The sequence below is a fragment of the Anomaloglossus baeobatrachus genome, chromosome 2 (assembly GCF_048569485.1).
Source record: "Anomaloglossus baeobatrachus isolate aAnoBae1 chromosome 2, aAnoBae1.hap1, whole genome shotgun sequence".
Taxonomy (NCBI): Eukaryota; Metazoa; Chordata; class Amphibia; order Anura; family Aromobatidae; genus Anomaloglossus; species Anomaloglossus baeobatrachus.
Window position 1 is genome coordinate 722,153,397 of NC_134354.1, and position 22,718 is coordinate 722,176,114.

General features: G+C 44.9%; 1 protein-coding gene across 2 annotated transcripts in view; it reads right to left on the reverse strand.

Moving 5' to 3' along the window:
* Positions 1-22,718, reverse strand: part of B3GLCT (beta 3-glucosyltransferase) — a 571,051-nt gene that overhangs the window by 171,876 nt on the left and 376,457 nt on the right. For both annotated transcript variants that reach the window (XM_075337354.1, XM_075337355.1), the window contains exons 6-7: positions 14,218-14,329; positions 10,565-10,701 (exon numbers count right to left, since the gene is read on the reverse strand). In XM_075337354.1, coding sequence (XP_075193469.1) covers positions 10,565-10,701; positions 14,218-14,329 — 249 coding nt within the window. The remainder of the gene's footprint in view (positions 1-10,564; positions 10,702-14,217; positions 14,330-22,718) is intronic.

The following is a 22,718-nucleotide window of genomic DNA, read 5'->3' on the forward strand; positions in this document are numbered from 1 at the left end:
CAGTGAGGCGGCCGGTCGCCTTCACAGACAGGCGGCCGGCCACCCGCCTTCACAGACAGGCGGCGGGCCGCCCGCACAGAGAGGCGGCCAGCCGCCCGCACAGAGAGGCGGCGGGCCGCCCGCACAATGAGGCGGCGGGCCGCCCGCACAGACAGGCGGCGGGGGGCGCCCGCACAGACAGGTGGCGGGCCGCCGCACAGAGAGGCGCGGGCCGACCGCACAAAGAGGCGGCCTGAACAGAGAGGCAGCCGGTCGCCTTCACAGACAGGCGGCCGGCCGCCCTCACAGACAGGCGGCGGGGGGCGCCCGCACAGACAGGCGGCGGGGGGGCGCCCGCACAGACAGGCGGCAGGGGGGCGCCCGCACAGACAGGCGGCAGGGGGGCGCCCGCACAGACAGGCGGCAGGGGGGCGCCCGCACAGACAGGCGGCAGGGGGGCGCCCGCACAGCCAGGCGGCAGGGGGGCGCCCGCACAGACAGGCGGCAGGGGGGCGCCCGCACAGACAGGCGGCGGCCGGGGGTGAGGGGGGAGGGAGGGAAATCAGCGCTGGGGAGATTAGTTTACTGTACCAGCAGCAGCACAGGCAGCGCTCCTCTCTATGCCACGTCTACTAGGATGGTAGGAGGGAAAAGCAGGGAGGCGGAGAGAGAGTGGGTGGGCGGAGCCCGGGAGCCGGCCGTCCCGCCCGTGGCAACGGGACAAACAACGTAAAGCGTGAAAGTCCCGCTGTATCTGGGACGGTTGGGAGGTATGCAGCATGTTAGAATGTGTATATAAGATCCCACTGGTGGTGGCCGCAGCTTATAAGCCCCAAATCTGGTGACAGGTTCCCTTTAAAGTGAACCTGTCAGGTGAAATATGCACTCAGAGCCAGGAGCAGTTCTGGGTACATATTGCTAATCCCTGCCTAACCGTCCCTGTATACACTAGCATAGATAAAGAGATCAAGAACAAATATTTTTAAAGATCTTATATCTTATGCTAATGAGCGCGGGGACTAGTCCCAAGGGCGTTACTTCACTTGGCTAGTCGGCTCGCATAGCATGTTAGCATGTTATTACGCCCCTGTGTGAGTACTAACACGCTATGTGAGCCGACTAGCCAAGTGAAGTAACGCCCTTGGGACTAGTCCCCGCGCTAATTAGCATAAGATATAAGCTCTTTAAAAATACTTTTTCTATAGATGCCTTTATCTATGCTAGTGTATACAGGGACAGTTAGGGAGGGATTAGCAATATATACCCAGAACTGCTCCTGGCTCTGAGTGCAGATTGCACCTGATAGGTTCCCTTTAAAGGGATCCTGTCACCAGAAATTTAGCAAAAAAAAATAAAAGATTCCCCTCTGCAGCTCCTGGGCTGCATTCTGGAAAGGTTCCTGTTGCTATTGTGCCCCCTTTGAGACCTAAAAAAATACTTTATGAAGTCTTACCTTTTCGTATGCAAATCTGTTTTTATGGTCACGGGGGCGGGCTGTCTGGTGTCCGTTATTCCCCCTCCTGCCGCTGTACGCCGTCCCCCATTGCTCATTTCCATACATGAGGACGCCTTCCTCATGTAACTGTCCTCCTGAAGTTTTGTGCATGCCCAGTGCCACTCTCGCGGGAGTGAGCACTGTGCAAAGTGTGAACGCTTTTGAGGTGATTGCGCAGGCGCGAGATTATGGGCGGCGCTGTGATTGTCATCAGCAGCGTCATCCAAGTACCCACCCATAATCTCGTGCCCACGCTTCTCACTCTGCCTCCACCGTTATGCGCAAGCACTGTCCATATGAACCATGTTACCTATTACCGTGGGCGCGAGATTATGGGCGGCGCTGTGATTGTCATCAGCAGCGTCATCCAAGTACCTGCCCATAATCTCGTGCCCGCGCTTCTCACTCTGCCTCCACCGTTATGCGCAAGCACTGTCCATATGAACCATGTTACCTATTACCGTGGGCGCGAGATTATGGGCGGCGCTGTGATTGTCATCAGCAAAGTCATCCAAGTACCCGCCCATAATCTCGTGCAAGCGGTAATAGGTAACATGGTTCATATGGCCAGCACTTGCGCATAACGGTGGAGTCAGAGGGAAAAGTGCGGGCACGAGATTATGGGCGGGTACTTGGTTAACGCTGCTGATGACAATCACAGCGCAGCCCATAATCTCGCGCCTGCGCAATCACCTGAAAAAGCGTTCACATGCGCAAAACTTCGGGAGGACAGTTACATGAGGAAGGCGTCCTTGTGTATGTAAATGAGCAATGGGGGACTGCGTAAAGCGGCAGGAGGGGGAATAACGGACGCCAGACAGCCCGCCCCCGTGACCATAAAAACACATTTGCATACAAAAAGGTAAGACTTCATAAAGTATTTTTCTAGGTCTCAAAGGGGGCACAATAACAACAGGAACCTTTCTAGAAGCAGCCCAGGAGCTGCAAAGGGGAATCTTTTATTTTTATTGTGAAATTTCTGCTGACAGTTTCCCTTTAACTGGTAGGGGAGCCAGGATAAAGCAGAGCTGAACCTGTTGGGAAGCTAGGACCCAGCAGCTCCACAGGCAGGAGACCACTGATCGGTAAGCTAATAGAAGCCTGCAGATGTCACTCTGCATAGGTTATTACTGGCCAGTGCTATCTGCAGGAGAGAAGTGCTGATTGCACGGTCTCCTCAGCTTCCTGATTCCCCGTGCGTCTGCAGCAGTGAGAAGCCGCACACGGGGAGTCAGAGAACAGCTGCAGAGAAACGCAGGCTTCGGGACTGGGGATGTCCGCTCTGGGGGAGGGGGGGGCGGCTCTGCTGCAGGGGGGGGGGCTCTGCTGCAGGGGGGGCGGCTCTGCTGCAGGGGGGTCGCTCTGCTGCAGGGGGGTCGCTCTGCTGCAGGGGGTGATTCATACCTCAGCAGCAGTCACAGGAGTTTCAAGGTGCGCGCTCGACTCTGTGATGAATAGAAGGGAGAAACAGCGAGGCGGGGCTACAGTGGGTGGGCGGGACAAACAGCCTCACGGGCGGGACTCGGGATCAAAGGCTCAAAAGAGGGACTGTCCCGCTGTATCCGGGACGGTTGGGAGGTATGGTTTAGACACATTATGGTGGTCAGAAAAGAAGGGGGCATTTGGAAGACCAGATTTTGATGATTTTCTTTTTTTTTTTAGGGGGTGGGGGGAAGTCATAGCGCTTTTCCATAGCAGTTTTGCTACAAGTAACAAAGAAGCCCTCTATATTTCTGTTCACAGATGATGGCCCTGAGTTGGACTTGTTTTTTTGTGAGTTGAGTTGAATGCTATTTCGCTACAATTAAAGGGGACAGAACATTTTAGATCAGTTCAGCTAGTTATTCCCGCCAGTGTCTGCCTGTCCTTCCTGCCTGAGTAATAACAGAGACAGGGGAGGAAGGACAGGCAGGCAGACAGGGGCAGGTATAAACAACAAAACCGGTCCCGCCTATTAGATATTTCGTTGCACCTCTCATCAAATAACAGTGCCTTTCACAAATTTTACTTGCCTGTATTTCAGAAACTATAGCTCCGATCTCACAACTAAAGGTATGTATTGAATCAGCATGATAGCACCAGTATAAGCACTGGCTTTAGTTTATATAGGAAAATCCTGGTGGTTGGTCCTGTTTAACGTATGGAAGGTACTTAAAGAGGTTGTCCACTTTTGGGTCCAATTTTTTTTCTACATAAATCCATATATTTGTGGCCAAGAATTCATTATTATTGTTGCACCTGTTGTTTTTTTTTCTTTTAAGTCTAATTTATATGTGAAGCTTGTTTTTTCTTTTGTTTCTGCTTTGTGGAGTTTAGCGATTCAAGATGGATTTTACCTGATTCATCAATTGCAACTTTTTAAAACAAATTGCAATATTTGGCACAACTCATCTCCAGTCTCCGACCTGGTGTTTGTTTATGTAGACCAGTATTTTTGGGCCAGTTGTTGCACCAGTCTACAAAACATTCGACTTTTGTTGCACAAGTTAAATATGAAAAAAAAGAGAATATTTTGGATTTTGCACCATATTCATGAATCACATGCACTATTTTGAAGAATGCGATGCCAAAAACGGCAACAAATACCACTAGACATAAAAAGAAAATTGACTTTAAAATGCAAATGATCAATTGGAGCCAAATGTGATCACTAATCACAAACTCTACAGATATATACAGTGATATCATTTTGCTAGGATTTGTTGGATCCCCAGGGAGTACTTTACTGAACTATTGGAACTAATGGATTGTTATTACTTAGCTCTTACTCTTATAGCACAAAGCACTTGACTTACAGCAAAAGTGAACAATGTTCTTCCTCAAAAGCTAATAAAATATAATGAAAGGTTTAATCTCATCTCTTCAGTTTGCATTAATCAGGAAACGTTTGTCAGAGTTATAATGAGTGTCTCCTCAGGTAGCATTACACCCACGTGTTCTTTATTAGGGGTTTTGTCTTCATTCCTGTACGTCACTCAGGTTATTTGTGGTCACAGCTGGAGGTTCTTATGGTCCTCAGCCTGGGACCTCAGGTGACCTCAGTAAATTCAGGTGAGGTCACTGAATTCACAGTTGCTTTTAAACCTATTATTTTCCCCCAATCTATTTACACGTCTTTAGATGTAATGTGACAAATATCATATTGCGAATAATGTGTTGGCTGTCACAAGAAATGCATCACATCGAGCAATGAAAGTTATTTGAGACCAGACACAAAAATTAGATGATTGCTAGAATTGCTTATGGATAAAATCTGTCAGCAATTGTTATATTTACCAATCATCTCACTTTCCTGCCAATGATCCACTGACAATTTAATATGCACGTGACAACTTAAAGAAGAATTCCCATCAACATTTTCATCCTCTTAATATATTGTAGTAATCATATTATATAGCACTGTGTACTTACAATTGCTCATTTTGCCTTTCTACCCAGTTAATTCTTCACTTTTCCATTAGGTCTATGACATGATAAAAACCAGACTAGCTGAATACTTATAAGTCCAATGTAGAAAAAAAATATTTTCCATGCAAGAGTCATCATTAGAACTGCAAAATATTTTCAATTATGTAGGTTTGTAGTTCTAATGATGACTTATGGAGGGAAAAGAGAAATCATGTTTCTACATAGCACACAGAAGAATTTAGGTAGTCTGTTTTCAATCATGGAATGTCATAGACCTAATGAAAAAGAGAAGCATTAATTAGGTAAAAAGGTCAAAATGAGCAATTATAAGTATGATACAGAGTGCTGTATATGATATGATTACTGCAATATAAAAGGGAGGAAATATATTTTGATGGGAGTGCTTCTTTAAAAGGTGATTCCCAACTTCATAGATGGATATTGTTGGATATTTCTTGCAAATACAAGCACTTTTTCAATACTCAACAGTTCTTAGATAGAGAAGAGCAAACCTGTAAATGTTTGGGTTCAGTGGGTCCAGACTTTAAAAAAAAAACAAAACAAAACAAAAAACAAACCACAGACTTGACCCCAAAGGCCGAACCCCATATAAGTCTAAGAGACCAGAACTTAAGGGTGTTATAAAATATTATTAGTAAGGGCTAGGGGGCTGCATAAAGAAGCTAAACAGGGATTAAACAGGACAATTATACTTAGAGTTTCATGCGGCTGTCACACCGCTTCCAGGTCCACTCAATAACACTCATGAATTTTCACTGTTTTCTCCACCCACCCTCTGTGATTGGCTGTAGTCAGACTGCCGCTGTTTGGGATTGGGTTGCCCTCACACTAGCTATCTGGGTCCTGAAGTGAAGTGTAAAAATAAATAAATAATTGGGAAAAAAATGCCGTAGGGTTCTCTATATTTTGATACCCATGAGGCTTTTTTTTAGTATTTAAAAAAAAATAATTAAAAAAATGGAGTGTGGCCACCCCCCAATTTTCATACCCAGCCAAGATAAAGTGGACAGCTGGGGGCTGGCATTCTCAGACTGGGTAGGTACATAGTAATTGGGCCCTCCCCAGCCTAAATATAGCAACTAGCAGCCGCATTAGAATTTGCCCATCCATTAGATGCAACAATCCTGGCACTCTACTCAGCTCATCCCGATTACCCTGGATGAGTTCAGAGTTCACCTGAAATGAGGTGAGTTTACAGGTGGGGTACAGTGGGAAACCCAGCTGTGACCTCAGGTGAACTCACTGACGTCACCGCTCACAGCCACGGCTCCATCAGTGTGTCCTCGACACCGCAGTGCACAGTCATGTTTGTTAATGTTTTCTAACTGCAATTTCAGGATGTAGCAGAGTCGGGATTGTCGTGGGATGTCTTGGTGTGGATTACGTCGGACCTGCAGGAGTGTTTTGGGGGTTAATATATTGGAGAAAGAGAGTGGGGGTTTTTGTGTTTTTTTTTTAATAAAATATTTTTCTGTATTTTGTTTTATTTCTTTTTTACTTACAAGATTAGTATATTACCCTGATTGCCACCTCTCCAGGGCAAATCGAGAAGAGTCGGGTTAAGTGCATCTAATGGATGTGACAATACTGGGAAGGCTTTAGGCTGCTATTTTTTGGCTGGGGAGGGCCCAATAACCAAGGGCTTTCCCCAACCCTGAGTATACCAGCCACCAGCTGTTTTATGTTGGCTGGGTATCAAAATGAGGGGGGACAGATGCCATTTTTAAAATTAGCTATTTAAATAATTTTTAAAAAGCTGCATGGGGTCCCTCGTAATTTGATATACAATTAAGAAAATGCACACAGCTGGGGGCTGCAGCTTCCAGCTGTGTTTTATCTGCGCTGAGTATCAAAATACAGAGGGCCCTACAATATTTTTTCCAATTATTTATTTATTTTTACACTCCACTTCAGGGACCAGACAGCTAGTGTGAGAGTAACCAATGACAGATGTCGGCAGTCTCACTACAACCAATCACAAACGTGGTCATTGATGGTGGGCGGTGGAAGCAGTGAATATTCATGAGACTTAATGAGCGGACCCAGAAGCAGTGTGACAGGCACGCAGAAACTCAGTAAGTATAACGGTCCTGCTTTAATCCCAATTTTGCATCCTTTCTCCTTTTTTTATTTTTTTTATCCGGGTGGCCGAACCAGAACTATAATACGGACTACTCTGAGAAGTCAGTGTTCACGGTCCATGCACTGACCCCGAACTTTACAGTTCTGGTTCGCCCATCACTATTCTTAAGTTATTAACAGATGCCAGCTGATTGGTGAGGTTGTCAGGCATCAAAACCCCACTGATTTAATATGGACGATTTATCTTGAGGATAGGACATCAAAGTCAAAGGACAAAGCAACCCTTTTCACCAACTTACTAAAACTGTATACTTCAATTCTCAATGGTCACGAGTTATCGGGGCAGGATGTTACCATGGCCGAGTCACAGAGTCATTTTTTGAAAATGCACCCAATCCCTTTGATTGATCTTTCCAGTCTGCTAACGTCATCTTTCAATTCATGCGCCACAAGCTTGGGGAGACGGAGGTGTATACAGTTTATCTCACTGCGTATGACAGACGCGTTCTCAGCACATAACCCAAATGTGTATGAGCTGGATTTCAAAGATGTCAGCAGACTGGAGCAATGAATCAAAAGGAATGGGCAGGTTTTTAAAAGATGACTTGGCCAGTATACCGTTCCACCCCAATGATCAGAGAAACAAATTTTCACAAAGAAAGACAAATTATTAATGTATAACTATAGCAAAACCACAAAATGTATAGTTTAGCTGCAAACACCATTGTTATGCAATGAATTGCCTGCAGAAGCTTATCGTCAGGTTAACAGACAATTTCTCTGATGTCAGGTTTCCTTTTAAGGGGTTGTCCACTACTCAGACAACCCCTTCTCTATTTACAGTCATATGAAAAAGTTTGTGCACCCCTATTAATGTTAACCTTTTTTCTTTATAACAATTTGGTGTTTTGCAACAGCTATTTCAGTTTCATATATCTAATAACTGATGGACTGAGTAATATTTCTGTATTAAAATAAGGTTTACTGTACTAACAGAAAATGTGCAATCCGCATTTAAACAAAATTTGACCGGTGCAAAAGTATAGGCACCCTTATCAATTTCTTGATTTGAACACTCCTAACTACTTTATACTGACTTACTAAAGCACTAAATTGGTTTTGTAACCTCACTGAGCTTTGAACTTCATAGGCAGGTGTATCCAATCATGAGAAAAGGTATTTAAGGTGGCCACTTGCAAGTTGTTCTCCTATTTGAATCTCCTATGAAGAGTGGCATCATGGGCTCCTCAAAACAACTCTCAAATGATCTGAAAACAAAAATTATTCAACATAGTTGTTCAGGGGAAGGATACAAAAAGTTGTCTCAGAGATTTAAACTGTCAGTTTCCACTGTGAGGAACATAGTAAGGAAATGAAAGAACACAGGTAACAGTTCTTGTTAAGACCAGAAGTGGCAGGCCAAGAAAAATATCAGAAAGGCAGAGAAGAAGAATGGTGAGAACAGTCAAGGACAATCCACAGACCAACTCCAAAGACCTGCAGCATCATCTTGCTGCAGATGGTGTCAATGTGCATCGGTCAACAATACAGCGCACGTTGCACAAGGAGAAGCTGTATGGGAGAGATGCGAAAGAAGCCATTTCTGCAAGCACGCCACAAACCGAGACGCCTGAGGTATGCAAAAGCACATTTGGACAAGCCAGTTAAATTTTGGAAGAAAGTCCTGTGGACTGATGAAACAAAGATTGAGTTGTTTGGTCATACATAAAGGCGTTATGCATGAAGGCAAAAAAACATGGTATTCCAAGAAAAGCACTTGCTACCGACAGTAAAATTTGGTGGAGGTTCCATCATGCTTTGGGGCTGTGTGGCCAATGCCGGCACCGGGAATCTTGTTAAAGTTGAGGGTCGCATGGATTCAACTCAGTATCAGCAGATTCTTGACAATAATGTGCAAGAATCAGTGACGAAGTCGAAGTTACGTAGGGGATGGATATTTCAGCAAGACAATGATCCAAAACACCGCTCCAAATCTACTCAGGCATTCATGCAGAGGAACAATCACAATGTTCTGGAATGGCCATCCCAGTCCCCAGACCTGAATATCATTGAAAATCTGTGGGATGATTTGAAGCGTGCTGTCCATGCTCGGCGACCATCAAACTTAACTGAACTGGAATTATTTTGTAAACAGGAATGGTCAAATATACCTTCATCCAGGAACTCATTAAAAGCTGCAGGAAGCAACTAGAGGCTGTTATTTTTGCAAAAGGAGGATCTACAAAATATTAATGTCACTTTTATGTTGAGGTGCCCATACTTTTGCACCGGTCAAATTTTGTTTAAATGCGGATTGCACATTTTCTGTTAGTACAATAAACCTCATTTCAATCCAGAAATATTACTCAGTCCATCAGTTATTAGATATATGAAACTGAAATAGCTGTTGCAAAAACCCAAATTGTTATAAAGAAAAAAGGTTAACATTAATAGGGGTGCCCAAACTTTTTAATATGACTGTATATTTTCCCCTTTTAAAATAATAGCACCTATATGCCCCACCAGTACCGCCACCATTCCAGCGGTATCGGCATAATCTTTCTCGAGATTTCATAACAGTGTTACATGATCCCTGCAGCTAATCAGAGGCCACTTCAATCTCTCCGCCTACGGACAAATTGCTTAGATCCAGAGATAGCCAGTGCTACTGCTTTCTCACTTCCTCTAGATGTGATACGTTTGTAGGCGGTAAGAGTGAAATGGCCGCAGATTGGCTCTTGAGATCACGTGACAATGTTGCATGATCCCGGGAGAGACAGTGCCGACACTGTTGGAACGTCGCTGGTACCGGACGTGAGTATAGGAGGTCATTATTTTAAAATTGGGAAACATACGGATTAAGAAAGGGGCTCTCCGACTAGCAGACAACCCCTTTAGAAAAGATTTTTTTTTAATTCGACAATGCCTTTAACTGGAATTAAAAATGTTATATTGTTTGATCACTCACAGATTTACAGGGCTGCCCAAAGAGTCTGGCATAAGCATATCCCTCTCCGTATGAGGACAGACATTTACACTTGACTGGCCCCAGCAAAAAAGTTTGTGAAGCAGTTAGAGGACAACATAACAAATCTTATGGGTAGGAGATAAGGAATGGTGCAGCTCATGCATTGATAATCTCCAGAATGAATTCTTCCTCTCTTGTACCTTCTTCAGATGTAAAAGCACTCACACAAGCATCATTTTCAGAAATTAAATCTATCCAGCAGCAAGCTGTCACCGAGCCGTGCTTCAACGCTTCTTTTCATCCTTGCGTCTGCTTTCTTCTCAAGATATTGCAGTACAATCTGCTGATGAACTATACAAAGAAAGTGTTGTGCTGGGTAGGTGTTCCTAAATTGTATATTAATCATGAAACCAGGGGGACACCTTTTTATCATGCAATATTAAATCCTTGCACAGCCACATAAATCAAGTAAAGTAGAGGCATAATGGAATAATAACTCCGAAGTTCACCATAAAATTGTTTTCAGAACTTTGCATCGGTTTCATTTGTGAATACTAAGTAGGAAAATAGCATTGCATTATGCAAAAAAGTGACTCTCGAAAAATTATTACCTTCTCACAAGTGGCATACTAAGAGCCCAGCCAGCGGAGAAATCAGGATACCTAAAAAATGTAGGGTCTTCTGCAAAGGCATAATGATGGATGATAGTAGACTCTTCATCATATAAGGCTTTCCCCAAGAAATAATTCTATAAGGAAAAGAAGAGGATGCACAAATTAAAGAGACAGTAATTTGCAAGCAAAGATGAGAGGAAAATAACATATACTAGATTAGCTTCTACTGACGGGGAAAGGAAAGTACCGTATTTTTCGGACTATAAGACACGCACCGGACCATAAGACGCACCTTGGTTTTAGAGAAGAAAAATAGGGAAATAAAATTTTAAGCAAAAAATGTGGTCATGACACACTGTTATGGGTCGAGGATCTGCTGCTGACACTATTATGGGGGTAATGTCCCCAAATTCTCTACTAAGATACCCCATCCTAGTAATGATCCTCCTGCCTTATATATATGTCCCTCATCCTGGTATAGCCTCATCTTGCTATATACTGCATCCTGGTATGTGCTCCCATCCTGCTATATACCTCATCCTGGTATATTGCCGCATCCTGCTATATACCCCATCCTGGCATATGGCCGCATCCTGTCCTGCTATATACCCCATCCTGGCATATGTTCACATCCTGCTATATACCCCAATCCTGGTATGTGCTCCCATCCTGCTATATACCCCCATACTGCTCATATGCCGTCATCCTGCTCATATGCCATCTTCCTGCTCATATGCCGTCATCCTGCTCATATGCCGTCATCCTGCTCATATGCCGTCATCCTGCTCATATGCCGTCATCCTGCTCATATGTCGTCATCCTGCTCATATGTCATCATCCTGCTCATATGTCATCATCCTGCTCATATGCCATCATCCTGCTCATATGCCATCATCCTGCTCATATGCCATCATCCTGCTCATATGCCATCATCCTGCTCATATGTCATCATCCTGCTCATATGTCATCATCCTGCTCATATGCCATCATCCTGCTCATATGCCATCATCCTGCTCATATGTCATCATCCTGCTCATATGCCATCATCCTGCTCATATGTCATCATCCTGCTCATATGTCATCATCCTGCTCATATGTCATCATCCTGTTCATATGCCATCATCCTGCTCATATGCCATCATCCTGCTCATATGCCATCATCCTGCTCATATGCCATCATCCTGCTATATGCCATCATCCTGCTCATATGCCGTCTTCCTGCTCATATGCCGTCCTCCTGCTCATATGCCATCATCCTGCTCATATGTCATCATCCTGCTCATATGCCATCATCCTGCTCATATGTCATCATCCTGCTCATATGTCATCATCCTGCTCATATGTCATCATCCTGCTCATATGCCATCATCCTGCTCATATGCCATCATCCTGCTCATATGCCATCATCCTGCTCATATGCCATCATCCTGCTTATATGCCATCATCCTGCTATATGCCATCATCCTGCTCATATGCCGTCATCCTGCTCATATGCCATCATCCTGCTATATGCCATCATCCTGCTCATATGCCATCATCCTGCTCATATGCCATCATCCTGCTATATGCCATCATCCTGCTCATATACCATCATCCTGCTCATATGCCATCATCCTGCTATATGTCCTGCATCCTGTGGCACACAAAAATAAACAGTAATACTCACCTTTCCTCTCTCCACGCAGCATCACTCCTCCTCCAGTCTGTGCCGGCAGCAGTGCCGCTGACCTGTGTGGAGCCGGCCACGATCCCTGTAGCATCGCAATGTCCTCCTGTCTGTGCCGGGGCGGCTGTGGACACGTGCGCACAGCGATGACGTCATCAATGTGAGCACCGCTAGTCTCCACACACAGCCGCGCCGGCACAGACAGGAGGAGATCGCGATGCTGCAGGGATCGTGGCTGCTGAGTTATCCTGATTCACTGCACCCCGCACTGATGATGATGCGTGGTGAGCAGTGTGTCCTGTGGGAGGCCGTGACACCATTACTTATTAGGACTTTTGGTAATGTTATAATGTTATATGATTGTCTGACCATACTTTTGCTGCATCCCTGTTACAAATGTTTATTACTTTAATATTTACCTTAAATAAGGGTTGGCAGCTTTGAATGTTTATAGACATATGGTAACAATTTTATTGATCCGTATAAGTCCCTCTTATATAATTACAAGTGCCTGGTGTATCCCACTTCTCCATCTGTCCCTCCTGGGCTGATCCATTTTTGTGATGTTTTTGTTATTGTTAATAAAGATGTTGTTTATTGTATTACACATGTGGCTTGCATAATTTCTCCTGGTGTTTTTATAAAAACAGGTTAAAAACTTTGATTAGAGTGCATATTTACTTGCATAGGCCTAAAATAGTTTGGTGACTATAGATGCTGAAGACAAAAAGGTTTACCTCTCTCACGACAAAACAAGATAATCTACTTACTTTTTTATAACAAGCACACTACCTTATAAAAGCACCACCTCTTTATTTCTTTCCTCAACTGCCTCAAATTACTTCAATTGAGAAGACATCTTAGAATATCCAATTATTCCCATATCACTCCCCTATCTATTCTCTCTGGCTCCATAAGGGCACTAAGGGGCACTTTGCACACTGCGACATCGCAGGCCGATGCTGCGATGCCGAGTGCGATAGTCCCCGCCCCCGTCCCAGCAGCGATATGTGGTGATAGCTGGCGTAGCGAAAATTATCGCTACGCCAGCTTCACACACACACTCACCTGCCATGCGACGTCCCTGTGGCCGGCGACCCGCCTCCTTGTTAAGGGGGCGGGTCGTGCGGCGTCACTGCGACGTCACACGGCAGGCGGCCAATCGGAGCGGAGATGAGCAGGATGTAAACATCCTGCCCACCTCCTTCCTTCCGCATATCCTACGGAAGCCGCGGTGACGCCGGTAGGAGATGTTCCTCGCTCCTGCGGCTTCACACACAGCGATGTGTGCTGCCGCAGGAGCGAGGAACAACATCGGACCGTCGAGTCAGCGTAATTATGAATTACGCCGACGCTGCACCGATGATACGATTACGACGCTTTTGCGCTCGGTAATCGTATCATCTAGGCTTTACACACTGCGATGTCGCATGCGATGCCAGATGTGCGTCACTTTCAATTTGACCCCACCAACATCGCACCTGCGATGTCGCAGTGTGCAAAGTGCCCCTAAGTCTATAAAAACATTGTGGTAGCCTGATCAGTCATTCCGTGATTCTGGAAATCATCTGAGCCCCCAACTCTGAATGGTCGGGGAAGATGTCCTGACTTCATAGAATGGATGACCTGTCCGATATATACAACAAAGCAGAATCCAGGACCACCACACCTGTAAGAACGTCTGTTTCAGGACTCAACTGACTGCCAGGCACTATTTGCATAAATACTGGGTGCTGGGTAAACTGACAGACTATTCTCTCTTTTCCAACCCAAACATCCTCTTTTCTTATTTTTACCCTCTTTCTTCCCTTTCACTTTTTCCATTTCCTATACTCCCTTTTTATTTACTCTTTGCTCTACAAGGCATCTTATACTTTACTTTTCCATTTGTTTCTGCTGTTATTTCCTAAATACATTAGTCTTTGAATGTTCTGATATTTATTTTTAATCTTAATAAATATTGATTATGCATAAGAAGACTTACCTGAGAGCTGTCAAATCTCTGTAGTGTTTCCAGCAACTTTCTAAGGCTCACCGATGTGTCTTCTTCACAGAAAAATATCCAGGAGGAATTTTTGCCATAATTATCTGCAAAACTTTTAAGAGATGAATATTCGTGAGGATGATGTTGACAAAAAACAGTTTTGCATGGTTAAGTTGAAAATAGGATACAAATAGTAATCAAGTATCTAACACAGTTGTGCTCAAAAGTTTACATACCCTGGCAGATTTTTTGCTTTCTTGGCTTTTTTTAAAAAAATATGAATGATAAGAGAAAATCTTTTTTTCCACTCAATGTTAGTGGTTGGGTGAAGCCATTTACTATCAAAATACTGTGTTTTCTCTCTGAAAAATTGTTCGGGATGCAATGAAAAAACCCACAAATAACATCAGCTGAAATACAGGACTCACTGAAAATTAGCGGCGTGGCTGTTTCAAGATGCACAATAAGGAGGCATTTGAAGCAAAATGGGCTGCATGGTCGAGTTACCAGAAGAAAGCCATTACTGCACAAATGCCACAAAGTATCTTGCCTACAATACACCAAACAGCGCAGAGACAAGCCTCCAAACTTCTGGAATAAGGTAATTTGGATTGATGAGACCAAAATCAAAATTTTTGGCCACAACCATAAACGTTACATTTGGAGAGGTGTCAACAAGACCTATGATGAAAGGGACACCATTACTACTGTAAAGCGGGCTTTACACGCTACGATATTTCTAGCAATTGCTAGCGATATTGTACGCAAAAGCACCCGCCCCCGTCGTGCATGCGATATCGTGTGATCGCTGCCGCAGCGAACATTATCGCTACGGCAGCGTCACACGCACTTACCTGGTCGGTGGCGTCGCTGTGACTGCCGAACAATCCCTCCCTCAAAGGGGAGGTGCGTTCAGCATCACGGCGACATCACTAAGCGGCCGGCCAATCAAAGCGGAGGGGCGGAGATGAGCGGGACGAACATCCCGCCCACCTCCTTCCTTCCTCATTGGTAAGGTGAGGTTCCTCGCTCCTGCGGTGTCACACACAGCGATGTGTGCTGCCGCAGGAACGAGGAACAACATCTATAAACAACCATTAACAATTTTTGGTTTTAGGACGACGTCTCCATGGTGAACGATTTTCACCACTTTGGAGGACGTTTAAGGTTGCTGGTAAGTATTACACGCTGCGATACCGTAAAGGCCGCTTTACACGCTGCAATATCGTGAGCGATATCGCTAGCGGGGGTACCCGCCCCCATCGGTTGTGCGACACAGGCAAATTGCTGCCCGTGGCGCACAACATCGCCCAGACCCGTCACACTACTTATCTGCCGTGCGACGTCGCTGTGACCGGCGAAACGCCTCCTTTCTAAGGGGGCGGTTCATTCAGAGTCACAGCGACGTCACAGCTGCGTCACTGAACCGCCACCCAATAGAAGTGGAGGGGCGGAGATTAGCGGGCTGAACATCCCGCCCACCTCCTTCCTTCCGCATTGCGAGTGGGAGGGAGCCAGGTAAGGAGAGGTTTCTCGTTCCTGCGGTGTCACACGTACCGATGTGTGCTGCCGCAGGAACGAGGAACAACTTCGTTACTGCTGCAGCAACGATATTCGAGAATGGACCCCCATGTCACCGATGAGCGATTTTGCACGTTTTTGCAACGATGCAAAATCGCTCAAAGGTGTCACACGCAACATCGCTAAAGCGACCGGATGTGCGTCACAAATTCCGTGACCCCAACGAGATCACTTGAGCGATGTCGCAATGTGTAAAGCGGCCTTTAATGGCGCCAGATGTGCGTCACTAACGACGTGACCCTGACGCTAAAACATTAACGATATTGTAGCGTGTAAAGCCCACTTAAAGAACAGAGATGGATCGCTGATGATGTGGGGATGTGTGTGCTACAAAGGCACAGGAAACATGGTCAAATTTAAAGGAAAGATGAATGCAGCATGTTATCAGTAAATACTGGAGGCAAATTTTCACTCATCACCCCGGAAGCTGCATATGGGACATACCTGGACGTCCCCACATGATCAAAAACACAAGGCCTATTGATAAATTCTAGATCAGTGTGGCTCCGACTGCTGGTTCTGGGTCTGGGTCCCCCCCCCGATCGACCGAACAGGGCGCTTTTCTTCTCTACCAGAATGGAGCGGTATTTGGCAAGCACGACTGCCAATCATTGATTTCCTATGGGACGTCCCCAGAAAGAGGAGTTCAGCAGTTGGCAGTCCAATAGAGAATGAAGGGAAATGTGGTCGAGCATGTCTACTGCTCATTCTGGCAATCGGTGGGGTGAGTGGTGGGTCCCAATAAACAGATCTCTATTGACCTAGGTAATCAAAGCAATGCTGATCTTGAAGCTATAAAATATCCTGTGAAAGGTGATATAGGGATAGATCTGTCGGAATTACTTAAAGGGAACCTATCATCAGATTTGACGACTATAAGCTGCGGCCACCACCATTGAGCCCTTATATACAGTATTCCGGAATACTGTATACAAGATTACAGGCCATGATGTATAACGTAAAAAAACATTGTAATAATACTCACTTAGGGGGGGCAGTTCGGTCTGATGGGTGTCATTGCTCTCCAGTCCGGTGCCTCCTCTCTGCTGCAATTTCCATCCTCTTTCTACCCAGCCCAGCGTACATGACGCGTCTACGTCATCTACCCAGGCCGACACTGCGGTCCTGCGCAGGCGCACTTTGATCTGTCCTGCTGAGGGCAGATCAAAGTATTGTAATGCGCAGGCGTGAGCAAGGTTAATGACCGCCCGTGCACTACAACACTTTGATCTGCCCTGAGATGGGAAAATCAAAGTGCACATGCGCAGGACCTCAATGCCGGCTAGTGTGCATGACGTAGGACGCATCATGCACACAAGCCTCAGAAGAAGGAGGATTGCGATCGCCACAGAGAGGAGACTCCAGACCAAAGAGAGGAGGTGCCGGACCGCCCCCTTAGGTATTATAAAGTGTTTTTTACATTCTACACAGCGGCTTGGGCTCTTATATACAGTATTCTGGTGACAGATTCCCTTTAACTCACTTCATAAGTGAATTCTGGTGCATGGTAAATAACTGCAAACAGTAAATTAATTAATTACTGAATATGTTAATTTTCTACTCCAAACAAAAAAAATCTGCCTGTTTCTATATGTTCCACACGCAGCAATCAGTAAAGGGAAAGAAAATGGAGATCTATAGGGGACGAACGCCTGTGTTTGCCCAGCTGGAAGATGAAGGTGGGCACACGCGGGAGGCATTGGCAGCTGCCATGCCCATACATTTCTACACATTAAGTCTTTAGAAACACTTCTAAACAATACAGTTCAAATCATTGTTACACAAGTCGTTTTGGGACCATTCCTCCCCTCCCCCCCACACACACACACACACACACCCCGTAATACAATGTTCTTTCCCAATAATGAGAACACTAAATATTTGATTTTTTTCTCTCTCCAAGGGCGTAATTATCAGAGATTGCTTCGCTTCAAATTTTACTCAGTTCTAAAACTGAAATTGCTTCCCGCAAGGAAGAACTTTACATTAGTGCAACATTTATGACAACGAATCTTGGCTAAACTAGGGATCAACAATCATGAAAATGTAAAACACGAAGATGCACAATTTCCCAGACTGCAGTTGCACAATTCAGACATGATAAGAAGTGAAGGCGCAACGTAAAAAAATAACACGCAACGCGGTCACTCAATTTACACTCAATATTTAGGTTTTGGGCCAATGCATAAGGAATGTATTTGTTTCCTCCCAAAGGCATCATGCGCTGTCTGTGATGAATTGAGGAAAAGAAAAACAGCAGAATAAGACACGACTTACTGAGAGGGGTGGTCAGGGCTCATGATCATGATATTAATATGCTATCCTTAGGACATATCAACATCAGATGAGTTGGGGGCACACTCTCACAAATCAGCCGTTTTCAGCTACAGACGGATATAGACAGCAGAACAGCACAGCTCTGTATACTATATACCATCTGCTGCTGAAAACTTCAGCTCAGAATAGAATGATGGGAAAATCCTACGAGGCCTGACATTTTGGATATGCTTTGACCCAGTTATCTAATCAGCCCATTTTGGTCCTTTGTCTTAATTATGACTCATAATCCATCATATGTTTCCACTCTCCCATTTTTTCAGCTTCATATACATCCACTCCAAAAAATAAGCGTTCACTTGCTTTTTAAAATATCCCATCACTTAAACATTTTTACAATATAATTAGTTACATTAGGTGTATTCTCAGTTACCCACAGTCACGAATCTGCCAAGACAAACCCAGCAAATTAATAGTCTGGGGTGCGTATTGTGAAGAAGTGTGTGTGTGAGGGGTGGGAAGTGATGGGACACAGAGGCAAGCAAGTGTGATAGGGTGGGACCACTACAGCAAGCAACAAAGACGATTGGGTCAATGCAGCCGGCAGGAGTGATGTGGGTAAAGGGCCAGTGCAGTAGGCAAAAGTGTCAGGGGGGTCACTAAGACAGTGAGGCTGACTAAAGTGACAGGTTAAACCAATGCAACAGACAAAAGTGATGGGAGAGGACAGTAAAACAGAAAAAATTGACGAGGGAGGACAATGCAGCCAACAAAAAAGTGACAAGGAAGGACAGTACAGCTGACAAAAGTGAAGGGGAAGGACAGTAAAACGAAAAAAATTATGAGGGAGGACAATGCAGCCAACAAAAGTGACAAGGGAGGACAGTACAGCCTACAAGAGTGACAAGGAAGGACAGTACCGCTGACAAACGTGAAGGGGAAGTACAGTAAAATTGAAAAAATTTACGAGGGAGGACAGTACAGCCAACAAAAGTGAACAGGGAGGACAGTACAGCCAACAAACGTGACGAGAGGACAGTACAGCTGACAAAAGTGAAATGGAAGAATAGTAGAGCTGACAAAAGTGACAAGGGAGGATAGTACAGCTACCATAGGGAAGGGGAAGGACAGAAGAGCTAGCAAAGTGACGAGGGAGGACAATACAGCCAACAAAAGTGACGATGGAGAACAGTACAGCCAACAAAAGTGAAGGAGGATAGTACAAAAGTGATGAGGGAGGAAACTACAACCAACAAATAGGACAGGGGAGGACAGTACTACTGACAAAAGTGACAGGGGTGGGGCCAGAGCAGTCAGCAAAAGTTAAAGGAGAGCCGTTGAAGCTGGCAAAAGTAAAAGGGGTGCACTGCAGCTGGTAAAAGTGAAAGGGGTGCACTGCAGCTGGTAAAAGTGAAAGGGGTGCACTGCAGCTGGCAAAAGTGAAAGGGGTGCACTGCAGCTGGCAAAAGTGAAAGGGGTGCACTGCAGCTAGAAAAAGTGAAAGGGGTGCACTGCAGCTGGCAAAAGTGTTGGGGGTTGGGTTTACTGGGGCCGAAAAAAGTAACAGAAGGCTGTGGTGGACAGTAAAACCTCAAAACAATTGCGGAATTATGACCTTTTTATCACTTAGCCCCACATTCCCTTTTTTCCTCTATATTTAGTACATTATGTAGTAAAGTAAATGGTGTGACGCAGAACTATAAATAAAGCCGGAAAAAAAAATGTATAGCATTTGGAAGACAATTAAGAAAAAAAAAAACTAAGCTCAAAAAGAAAATTTGGCTGCTGAAGTAAGTGATTAAAAAGATTTAGGAGACAAATCATTTTTGTAGGCACATTTGACAACATTTTATGCAGATTTATACCATGAGCCGTTGTGAAAAGACCACTCAGTGCCCCCCTTCTGCATGCACTCCTACATACGCGGCATATTAATCATACTTTGTCAATTTGAGTATTAGATACAATGGCCAAAGCACTTGAACAGGAATGATACAAAGGATTGCCCAAACGTAAATCTCGTACAAGGAATTGCATAGACATTTCCCTTTTGTTCCTCCTCTCACTGCCATTATGACCCTCCATCGCTTTTAGAAATGTTTACAAGCAATTTGGAGTCGCAGTCACACAGCCCGCGAGACAATAACTCCGGTAAGCTTTACGAATCAAAGCTAAACACCCGATTAGCATAAGCAAGCACTTAACAGAAGAAATGCTAATGCTGTTTACATAACTTGTGCGGAACACCGACTAATACCCATGTTCTCTGCATTAATGTAATTCTGAATTAGCCTGCGCTGTCCGTCACCGGCAGCTGCTTATTATTAATAGTGTGTATGCCTCTGCATGCCTATCTGCCTCCATCCCATTTCTTATTTTTGCAGGATCAGGTGTTTTTTTCCCAATAGCACCCTCCTGGGGTACATATAACTTATTGATAACTTTTGCAGAAGATGAATAGAAAACAAACAGCAGTTACGAGTATTTTTTTTTTCTTCCAAGTTTTGCTTCATTGACTGCGCAGCATATAATAAGTTTACATAACTTATACTATTACGGGAATTCAAGGGGCTGCTGATAAGTCAGGGAAGGAGTCTTGCGAGGATAATTTGCATATTCCCAGTGCCTTCTGGGATAAGTGAAGAGTCACCGCGAGCTCAAGGAGAACCGGGTTTTGGACGTTACAGCCGGAAGGAAAACTTCTGAAAGCCAGGGAAGGAGTCTTGCGAGGATAATTTGCATATTCCCAGTGCCTTCTGGGATAAGTGAAGAGTCACTGCAAGCTCAAGGAGAACCGGGTTTTGGCCATTACAGCCGGAAGGAAGACTTCTGAAAACCGCCTAGCCTAGCGGCGCGCAAATTTTAGCCTGTCTTCTTCATTGTGAGCGTGAGTGAGCAAAGTGTGAGCAACAGTAAGTGTGAGTAGAATTGTTTGTATTTAGTTGTTTAATTACTTAACATTTGTTTAGTGCTATCCCCATTAGAAAATGTGCTCCACTATTGCTAATACGATCCAGTGTACATCTTGTCTCATGTATGCAGTCCTTGAAAAGCCGTTCGAGGGTGCATACTGTTGTTCGAGATGTGAGCAAGTTGCACATTTGGAAGCCCAGATACTGGATCTAAATGAGCAGCTGGCAACTCTGAGATGCATTAGCAATATGGAAAGGAGTGTGCTGCTCACTGAGCAGCAGCTTGCTGGGTCAGATGTGGGGGAGGATCGTAGTAGGGAGCGGCAGGACGGTGAGGTAGGTAGCTGGGTGACAGTTAGAAAGGGGGGTAAAGGGAAAAGTGCTAGGAAGGCTAGTCCTGAACTGACACACCCCAATAGGTTTGCAAATTTGGCAGATGAGGGGGATGTCATTACAGGGGTAGCATTGCTGTAGCAAGGCATGACCTCTGAACGCCAGAGGAGTGTCTGCTCCAGTAAGGGGGGGAATAGGAGTGCAGGGCAGGCAAGACAGGTACTGGTAGTGGGGGACTCTATTAGGGGGACAGATAGGGCAATCTGTCACAAAGACAGGGATCGCCGAACAGTGTGTTGTCTTCCTGGCGCTCGAGTTCGGCACATCGCTGATCGGGTTGACAGATTACTGGGAGGGGCTGGGGAGGACCCAGCGGTCATTGTACACATTGGCACAAATGACAAAGTTAGAGGTAGGTGGAAGGTCCTTAAAGATGATTTCAGGGAATTAGGTTGTAAGCTTAAAGCATGGACCTCAAAGGTGGTATTTTCGGAAATACTACCTGTGCCACGATCCACACCAGAGAGGCAAAGAGAGATCAGGGAGGTTAACGGGTGGCTCAGGAATTGGTGTAGGAAAGAGGGTTTTGGGTTCCTGGAGAATTGGGCCGACTTTTCAGTTGGCTACAGATTCTATGCTAGGGATGGGCTGCATCTTAATGGGGAAGGTGCAGCTCTGCTGGGGCAGAAAATGGCTAGAAGGTTGGAGGAGTGTTTAAACTAGGAATGGGGGGCGAGGGTATTCACTTTATAGAAGGGGAATGTAGTGCAGATAGTGACCAGGGCACAAGTAATGAAATTGGGGGTGGTACGGGGGGAAGGGTTAGGACAGTTAATACAGTAAGCAGGAATACAGGTACAGAGTCATACGTAACGTGCATGTACACTAATGCCCGAAGCCTCACAAATAAGGTGGAGGAATAAGAATTAATATTGTTGGAAGAAAATTATGATATAGTGGGGATATCAGAGACATGGCTGGATGAGAGCTATGACTGGGCTGTTAATTTACAGGGTTATAGCCTATTCAGGAATGACCGTACAAATAAGCGAGGGGGAGGTGTGTGTCTTATATGTAAAATCATCCTTAAAACCCATCCTGTGTGACAACATATGTGAGGGTACTGAGAATGTAGAGTCCCTATGGGTGGAGATAAGGGGGGGGAGAATGAATAATAAAATACTGATAGGGGTGTGCTATAAGACGCCGAATATTATGGAAGAGGTAGAGAATCTCCTCATAAAGCAAATTGATAAAGGAGCGAGTCTCGGAGAGGTAATTATTATGGGGGACTTTAACTATCCTGATATAAATTGGGGAACAGAAACTTGCAGTTCCAGCAAAGGAAATAGATTTTTGATAACAATGAAAGATAATTACCTTTCACAAATGGTACAG